Source organism: Aptenodytes patagonicus, chromosome 1 (assembly GCF_965638725.1).
Source record: "Aptenodytes patagonicus chromosome 1, bAptPat1.pri.cur, whole genome shotgun sequence".
Lineage (NCBI taxonomy): Eukaryota > Metazoa > Chordata > Aves > Sphenisciformes > Spheniscidae > Aptenodytes > Aptenodytes patagonicus.
Window position 1 is genome coordinate 70,978,922 of NC_134949.1, and position 8,773 is coordinate 70,987,694.

At 49.5% G+C, this 8,773-nt stretch overlaps 1 protein-coding gene across 1 annotated transcript; it reads right to left on the bottom strand.

Moving 5' to 3' along the window:
- Positions 1-702: 702 nt before the first annotated feature.
- On the bottom strand, positions 703-6,145 carry LOC143155630 (aldo-keto reductase family 1 member B1-like). The gene is given in 8 exon segments (XM_076328601.1): positions 703-1,019; positions 1,022-1,048; positions 1,618-1,695; positions 3,033-3,149; positions 3,782-3,812; positions 3,814-3,947; positions 5,320-5,487; positions 6,077-6,145. Coding segments are annotated over 8 exon segments (666 nt in total). The 3' UTR covers positions 703-977.
- Positions 6,146-8,773: the final 2,628 nt, after the last annotated feature.

Below are 8,773 nucleotides of genomic sequence, written 5' to 3' on the forward strand. Positions count from 1 at the left end.
AGGCAGTTCGTTTGGGGGTACCCGACATACCTCGGACTGCAGACGGCCCAAAGAACCGAAACAGTCCAGATGTTGTATTCTTCGGTCTATCAGGCAAGGGTTCTGGGGCTAGCATTTGAGTGGCTGCACAAGCCACCTTTCTTTCAGCTTTCATGGTTTTTAAAGTCTCTAACACAGACCTCCATAGTTCCCGCACTGTTTTAATCTCCTTCTTTGACTTTTCATCCCCCGTGATAGTCTGCTCCCACATAGTATTGCCAAGCTCTCGCCACTCAAGGTCAGAAAAAATAGTTTGACTGTCCTTAAAATGTCCCCAACGTTGTCCTAATTTAATCAACGTACATAATTGTTTTACCATTGTCTCAATCCCTCTCTTGGAGAGGATGCTTACGAGCAACACAGCTGCCGCCTCTATTTCCATGATAGCGGTCGCTCACTGGGAGGCAGTTGGCCAGACTGCTCCGTTATCTTATCCCCCTCCGATCATCGGGATAGTACAACTCCCAGCCGCTTTTCTCCCGCTCCCCTTCTCTCGCTGCTCTTACTGCAGTCTCGAAGAGGCGCGCCGAACCATCCTCTGCTACCAGATGTCGGAGTTTCCCTTTGTTCAGTGTCGACGACGGAGCGGGAGTTGCGATTCCGGAGTAATGACAGATCTCAATATGAGTATGGTCATTCTCCTTTATTTACACTTATAACAGGGCTTATATAGTTAACTACTATGGACACGCGCTACCTGCAGCTTGCAGATAGGTTACAGCCTTGTGTTCACGCGCATCTATCCTCTAGCAGATTGGCCCGTTCTTTCTGATCATGCGAAATGCCTTCATGGTCTTTATCTTGTTTTTCTCCTTCCAGCTGCACATTCCTTTCTCCGTTGTTTTCTGCTTAAGTGCCTTGTTATGCCAGGTGGTGCAGTGTTTGCTCATTAAAATCAAACTCAGGAATGTCCGTTAGTGAGACTCCCATTCCCACATCTACTCATGGTTAAAGTTGGAGATACCAATGGCTTTTGGTATCCACCAGCATCCACCAGCTCTTCCATGGCCTAACACAAAGGGGAGCAAAGTCAGCATCCAGTACACAAGACAGGGCCTGAATATATTCTTCCCGGTATGGCTTGTTTCCGTTCATGGGAAGGGAAAGACAACTGTTTGGACTTGCAAAGTTTGTCTCTTGGGGAGAAAAAGTGCGCACTGGTGTATTTGTGCCATGTCTTCCATCTCACCCAAGCCCAAAGGCTCATTTCTTGAGATGGTAGAAACACCAAGTTAGTTACATGTGGAAAATATAGTAACATGCTATCGAGCCAGTGCTGGAGCGCTTTACCCCAGGCTGTAGGCAAGATCACAACCTAAAATATCTTTATTCCTGCAAAGTGTATTTGAACAGTTTAAGAACTGTGGTGAAGACAGTTCTGTGGTTATTACGGTCAAGCAATCTGGTCTGCAGCTCCACTGAAGATTATCAGCTTGACTAAGCATGTATGTTTTGAAAAGCTACATTGTATACCGTAAGATAAATACTTAAGAACTGTGTGGCTGCTGAAGGTAATGAAAGCATGGAAAAGTCTGCCAAAGACAGAAAACATGGTTCTCCCGCTGTGGCTGAACTTACCTCCCATGTATGTAGAATATCTGTGTTGCTGGGTATTGACATGCCTTTGTCACCTGTGGGAAACAGCTCCTCCCCTGCCTGTCAGTGACAAAGAAAATGTTTGAAACACTCTTTGGTGGGAAGTTAATACCGAGACAACTGAGAACCGTGATGGCTTTAACTCCTCGTACAGAAAATATTAATACTTGTCTACGTTGTTCATGCAGGTTTATGGCATTTTGCCAGCAACCATTCCTAGTAGGAGGGACAGGTGTATCTCCTGGACCCAGCAGAGTGGTGACTCACCAAAACACATGCAGGTAAAGAAGTCACACCACTTGTGGAACAAAGCGGAACAAACAAGCTTGCTGTACTCCTCTATCATGCCTATTAAGGGAGACCAAGAACTGTTTTTTTGAAGATTTGTTTTCTGAAGAGTATAAGGACCTGTTTAGGTCCAAAGGACATTTAAGTTAGGTCTAGGGTGAGCCACATCTGCTGAACAATGTATTATGTACACAACAGGTCTCCTGTGAGGGAAGCCTCAGTTTAAGTTGGTGGCACTAGGAAAATCAGAACATCTCAGACATATCAGAAGAGGGCTAGATCCCCACATCTCCATATTGCTCTACACCTAGTGTGTTGTGCAGATGTCAGAGTATTATGCCATGACATAATACTCAAGGGCTTTGTTCACATAAAACTAACCATGACAGCTTTGAAAGTATGATAAACAGTTGATAAGCTCAAAAGCAACAGATAGGATGAAGGTCTTAACCTGTTTATAGCAGAAAGGAAAAGCTAAGACTAGAAATAGACTGAGACATCAGCTCCTTTGAAGTACATGAAGTATGAAACTTGGATGTCAGAAAGTCTCACCTTTTGAAATCCAAGGTCTGTGGAACAACACTAAGGCTCCTACAGCAAAGGTCAGCTCAATCTGTACTGTATTAAGGACTCAGTGATTAAAGACAGAAATGGAAAATAGAAGCATTTTCCTTTGCTCTGTGATTCTGTAACATGCAGAGGAAAGAATTTCTGTCGGGCAGCAAAGTACAGCCTTCCTTCCCACAAAGTAGGAGGCTAAGTCATTGGCAAGATGAGTATACTTGGGATTTGTAGAAGACAAGGTACAGCCAAAAGTAAAGCAGCACAACTCACGCTTGCAGCTGGGAGGCCTGGTCTTAATGCTAGGTCTACATCTCCAGTATCAAAAGGGCAGAGGACGCTGTGCAAGCAGCACTCTCAGGGGCAGAGATCAAGAGCCTGGCTCACATGGCTAGACTAAAGCTGAATGAGCAGCACCGGAGCAGTGCTGGTACGCACAACAGACACATGGCCGTTCTGGACTGGAGCAGCAGTAGTGCTGCAAGCATCACTGGCGGTTTTGAGGAGCTCTCCAGGAGGGAAAGCCAAGGGCATTGCTGTTACTGTACCTTGAACCCAAGAGGCCAGTGCATGAGGTAGAGATCCAGGTAATGCAGTTTCAGCTTGGCAAGAGTGTTCTGGCACGCTCCCTTCACCAGAGGTTTGTCATAAAATGTGTACTGTAGCTAGAGACAAAAAGCCAAGGCACACCATGACCTTCTGGGTTAAAGCTCTTGTAATCCTTCTGTCCTGTTCTTGAGAGGAGGCTACCTGTCTCCTTTGGAAGGCGATGTGGAATGAGGCCATCCTAGTGCTCTTCAGAGGGGGCTTGCTCTGTGAGCAGGACTGGCCTGTGATACCGAGGGCAGCATGTGCAGAGGTGGCATATGTGATCTAACAGGGTTGCAAACTGAAAAACTGATCCTGTTCCATTAGTCAAGACATGTAAAAGCCACTTATTACAGGCAGATATGGGTTAAAGAGCTCTTTTTAAGTTAGTAATTTTCAGTGGTGAGCCAAATACAGAATTTCCTGCGTAAGCAGGGGAAAAAAACAGTACACCTTCTGGGACCATTTGAGCTTAATACATATTTTGAACAGTCCCATGAAAATGGAGGATGTGGAGCATATCTTAGATAACTCTCTACAAGATAAGGTGACAAAAAGAAGCTTCCATCAGTATGGACCTGAACTATGTCCTGAATGACTCCATGCTATTATTGCACACAGCCTTTCCCCACTGCTCTGAATTTCCTCCTCTGAACATGTTCTACACAAAGCAGGCCTTCCCCGGGATCCTAGGTCATCAGATCCTCACCTTACTGACGATGAAAGGTCCTCTCATTTCACAACACCTCCTTGATTTTCTGCTGGATCTGTTCCCCAACTTCACTCTCATTTCGGTACACGTAGGCACAGTCAAAGTGGCAGTACCCAGCATGAATGGCAGCCATCACTGCAGCTGTTACTTGCCCAGCTGGGGGCTGAAAAAAGAAGGTTAAGATCCCAAATCAAAGCATACAGGCCATTTCCTAGTTATCTAGAAACTAAAGAAACACATACAAAGGGGTTTTAAGAAGAGTTCTTCCATGCAGTGTTCTTAAAGATGTATTCATCTTACAAATGCAGGCCCCTGGGCTTGAAGCCAGCCTCCAGCCGTTTCTCCGTAGCCCCACTCCCACCCAGGTTCAGCCCAACAGCCAGGGAGAGCGGAGCCTCAGACACCAGGACAGCTCTCCAGAGCTGGACCAGGGGGAACCGAGTTTTGTGCCAGGGAGCTCTGCAGTGCCTCTTGCCCAGCACTCCTCGCTTCCCAGCGCTGTCTCTGAGAAGAGAAACAGCAACTGTCCAGCTGGGAAAATCTTAGTTTGATGGAGGGGGCAGTGGCCTACACCTTAGTCATCCACATCACCATGGAGTATTGTGCCATACTCTACCCCAGCTCCTCCCCTGGGCACGTCCCACCTGTCATTAAATGGTTGCATCTCTGAAGGAAGCAGCTGATGTAAGAGACATGCATTTCTATGTGTTTCTATACCCTGAAAGGGCACATAAGAGCTGTGCACAAACAATGTTGGCGTATCTTGTTCAGACAAATCCAGTAATGTTTGTTTTCAGGCATTGTACCGATCACTGTTTGATTTTTGCAGTCATCGTAAGAGTGGTGCAAATCTCTTTGTCAGAACTTGCTTGAAACACATGAATTGTCTTCTAGAGCCGCATCTCATTGCCAGGTGATTCAAGGTAACCTCACCCTGGATTTAAGTTATTCAGCACAGAAGCAGCAGGCAGGCCGAGTGCCCCACTGCAGCAGCTGCTGCGGGGAGGGATGGGGAGCGGCAGGGAGAAGGGCCCGGGAGGTCGCTGCAGCCGCGGGAGCCTGGCGGGGAGGGGATCCGCGCTCCCGTGCGGGACGGAGGGAAGGAGCCACCTCTCACGGACCGGAGAGGCCCAAGGGTCGCCTCCCCCGCGCGGCGGGGGCGGGGGGCGGCAAGAAGGACGGAGAGCACGCTGGGGAAAAAAGCCCAAGAGCGGCGCGGGACTCCGCCTGCGGGCGCCGCCGGACCGAGAGGGCAACCCCGGCCGGGATGTCGGCGGCGCCGGCAGCGCTGCGCTCGGGCCCGGGGTGGCGGCGGGGACGGGTCCCCGAGCCGGGCCGGGCTGCCCCCGCCCACACTCCCTCCCCGACGCGGGGCCCGTCAGAGCGGCCCAGAGCGCCCTGGATCCCCCCGCGGCCCGGCCGGGGCCGGCAGGAGGTGGCACCGGGACTGGGTGCGAACCCAGCCCGCCGCGGCCGCCCCCTCCGGGAGCGAGGGGCCGCAGCAAGGCCGGGGGCACCACCGAGATCCCCGTTACCTTCCATGTGCCCAGCCCCAGGAGAGGTATCTTGGCCGCGGTGTTCAGCTGCACGCAGGTCGCTATAGCCCCGCACGGGAATCCTACCGGGCAGCGCGGCCCGCCGAGCCCCTTTAATAGCGGCCGGGCTTGCCCTGCCCCGGGGCCCGCCCTGCCCCCGGGACCCGCCTGGGGACAGCCACCGCCTTACCGCAGCCGGCCTCGGTTATGCTGAGCTAGGGTGGGTTAGTGCTGGTTCTCCCCGTGTCCTCGGAGCTGCTTTCTCCGCGGCTGTGGGTTGTGAGCCTCGGGCTGAGGAAGGGCTCTGAGCCCTTTGGCTGGAGCAGCGTGTCCCCACGACAGTGGTGCTGGCCCAGGCTCTTGAAGAGCTCTGGTGGTGCGGGGGGCCTATGTGAATTTGGGAGGATTCAGCCTTCAGTTCCCCTGTGAAGGTGGGATGAATGTAGCCTATGCTTGCGATCACAGGAGAGGAAAAGTGAGCTGTTTTGTAGGAGTAATTTAGAAAACAGTGATTTTAAAGAAGGTTATTTTTAATGTTGGGAGAAGTTTCTTTTAATGAGTATCACGATGATCACATTGCTCCTCTATTTTCAGGGAGGTGCAGACCGTATTTCAGAGTAAAATAGAGATATGTGGAAATAAATGGTAGGTGGTCCGTAATTTCACATTGCAAACTGGCTTTGAAATTTTGCAGGTAAGAGTATGCTGTGCTGTTGAAGCAGTCACAGCACAGTGGAAAACAAACAAAAAAAATTACCTGCAGGATCCAGTAGATGATCCAGGATACTCTGTTAAGGCCACTTGGGAAGCTTTGCTGCTTGCTCATGCTTGGAGAATTTTTCAGGTGCACGCATTAGTTGGGAGTATAATGGTGCATTTTTCTCTGGATGCCTTTGCCACAGCAGATGCCCAGCTGCTTTGTAGCTTTGTACTTTTTGCTCTGCTTACCTGAGGGCAGACAAGGTATTTAGTCGCCTCTTTAATCTTTCTCCTGTTTTGTGTCAGCACCATCAGCCGTGCTCAGCAGGATATGATGTTTCAGTTGTATCACAAAACAGTTATAAAATGCAGTGTTCGCCTTTTACTTTTTTCTGGATTCCTTCTCTGTAAATCTGCTCTGAGTATGCTCAGACTTTTGGGGTTTGGTTCAGGGGTCAGTGAAATCAATGGAAAGATTGCGATTAGCCTGAGCCTGTTCCTCAGTTGTGTTGACAGTATTAAAAGCAAGCTGTTTGCACGAGAGGTCTGCTGCCATCCCAGTCGAGGGGTTTTCACACTTCCTTTTTTCCTTCCTACTGTCCCTCCATCAGTTCAGGGAAACAGACACTGGTGCTCTGCAGAGCTTTAGGAAAGCTCCCTGTGCCAACCATGGCTTTGTGTCTGGTGGGCATTCCTGCTGGGAGCTGCTGATGGTGGGCCAGGGACCGGAGCTAAGGTTAACAGAGGTGCAGAGCTGGTGTGCAGAGTGAGTGCTGTTGGGATGGTAGACTACGTGGTGTTAGCTGGGCTCAAAGAGAACAGTTTTCCATGCCTGACCTCTGTCTTGGTTTTAATTATTAGCAGAAGTCACATGGAGGCTTGTCCTGACAAAGATTGTCTCCCTCCAGAGAAGTCACCCTATTTTGAAACATCAAAATGATCACCTCCACCATTAGTAGGCTGTCCCCTTTTTGCTGATGACTGCTAAATTTTGTGCAATATGAACTTCACAAATTTTTTTTGCAGAATAACATGTTGAGCTATGCCTGTGATTTGCTTTTTCAGGGCAGCCTGAAGAGCAGCTGAAGTACCAGTTTGCCTCTGCTCTCCTTTGTATTTCCTGGATGCTTGAGCTAGTGGTGGTGTGCTGACAGTTTATTACTATCATCAGCAGTGTTGTGCTTTGACTCCAGGTGTTGCAGGTCTCAGTGTAGGAACTGCCAGAATCAATCAGATTTTGTACTGCGTTCCATATTTTAGGGAAGTGGTCACAACACCAAGCCTGTCAGAGTTCAAGAAGCATCTGGACGATGCTCTTAGTCATGTGGTTTAGTGTTAGGTAGTCCTGTGAGGAGCAGGGAGTTGGACTCGATGGTCCTTATGGATCCCTTCCAACTTGAGATACTCCCTGATTCTATGGAACAGCACCAAGGTGAACTGGTGCCATCAGAGAGTCGTGCTCTGCGAGTCTGCGAAAGCTTGCAAAGCCCGGCTGTTTGGCCAGTAAGATGGGATCTCCTGTAAGAAAGGGCAGAAAACCCTGCAGTGTTTGTTCTCATTCTTCTGAGCGTGTCTTTTTGGGGAGAGGTTTCAAAGCCCTGTGTTCCTGCGGCAAGGAGCTGGGTAGGGTGCGTGATGACAGATAATGAGACTTGGTGGAGAGCACGGCTGAGAAATGCAATTTGTCCTTCCCCTCATTTTCTTCTGAGATTTTTGTGTTGTTTCCTCTGCGGGCCTGTTCACGTTCTCCTGTGAAGGTGGGTGCTTGGTTTTCCCCAGTGGTTTCTTGAATGAGAGATGTCTTGGTCTTTTAACAGAAGATTTTGGGCAGAAGGTTTGTATTTTGCTTTGCTGTCTGTGCCTGTTGGAGTGAGACTTTCCCCAGATCATGGCAAGACATGGGAGCTGTCAGTTCTTTCTCTGTCCTGAAGGCGTGGCTGGGGTTGTCAGATGATCATAGGGCCTCTGGGAAAGAAGTACCGCATGTGTCAGTGGATGACAGCTAGCCTGGGAAATATTGCAAACTGCGTGCTTGATAAAATGCCCAAGGGTTCCTTGCACAAGATGAGGAACTCTGTGTGTGAGGAAGGGTCTGATTTGATCTGTGTGCAAGGTTTTGCACTAAAGCTGGATGCTTATTGTAGCGCCTTTTCAGGTTTGTTGTGCTGACATTTGCATGTAGTAATTCTAATTCACCAAAAATCATAGCTTCAAGAGATGAGCAGTGTTCGGCATCTGAGAAGAAGATGACTGAAAATGATCAAAGTGGGTAGGTCCCAGAGGAAAAAATCTTTACCAGCAGGAAGGCTGCCTGGTCCTAGCCTGCAATGACACAGAAATTCAAGTCTCCTCTGAGGGCTGCCTGCCCTCTGATGCCTGTAGGGAAAAGCCCCACATGGTTTTATTGGTGGGAATTGTCCCAGGAAGGGTTTGTGTCCACCAAGTGCAGGTGACTGCAGCTGACTTCACCTCTGCTCACAGGAGAGGGGGAGAGAGGATGCATTAGGTCTGGAGAGCCTGAAGAGCAAGATGGGCCAGAGCCAAGAGCAGCCCTAGCCCTGGGCGTATGGAATCACACTGAATGCTGCTGCCTTGTTTTGCCCAAACATCTCTTGGCTGTGACTGGAGCTCAGAGGTTGGCCCCGAGGTGGCTGCTTGCACCTACACTGTGGACACCTAAAGTTAGGTAAGATGAATCCCCCCCTGAAAGACTGCTGCATGTGACCTGGGAATAAAGGACAAGTATGGCCAGTGC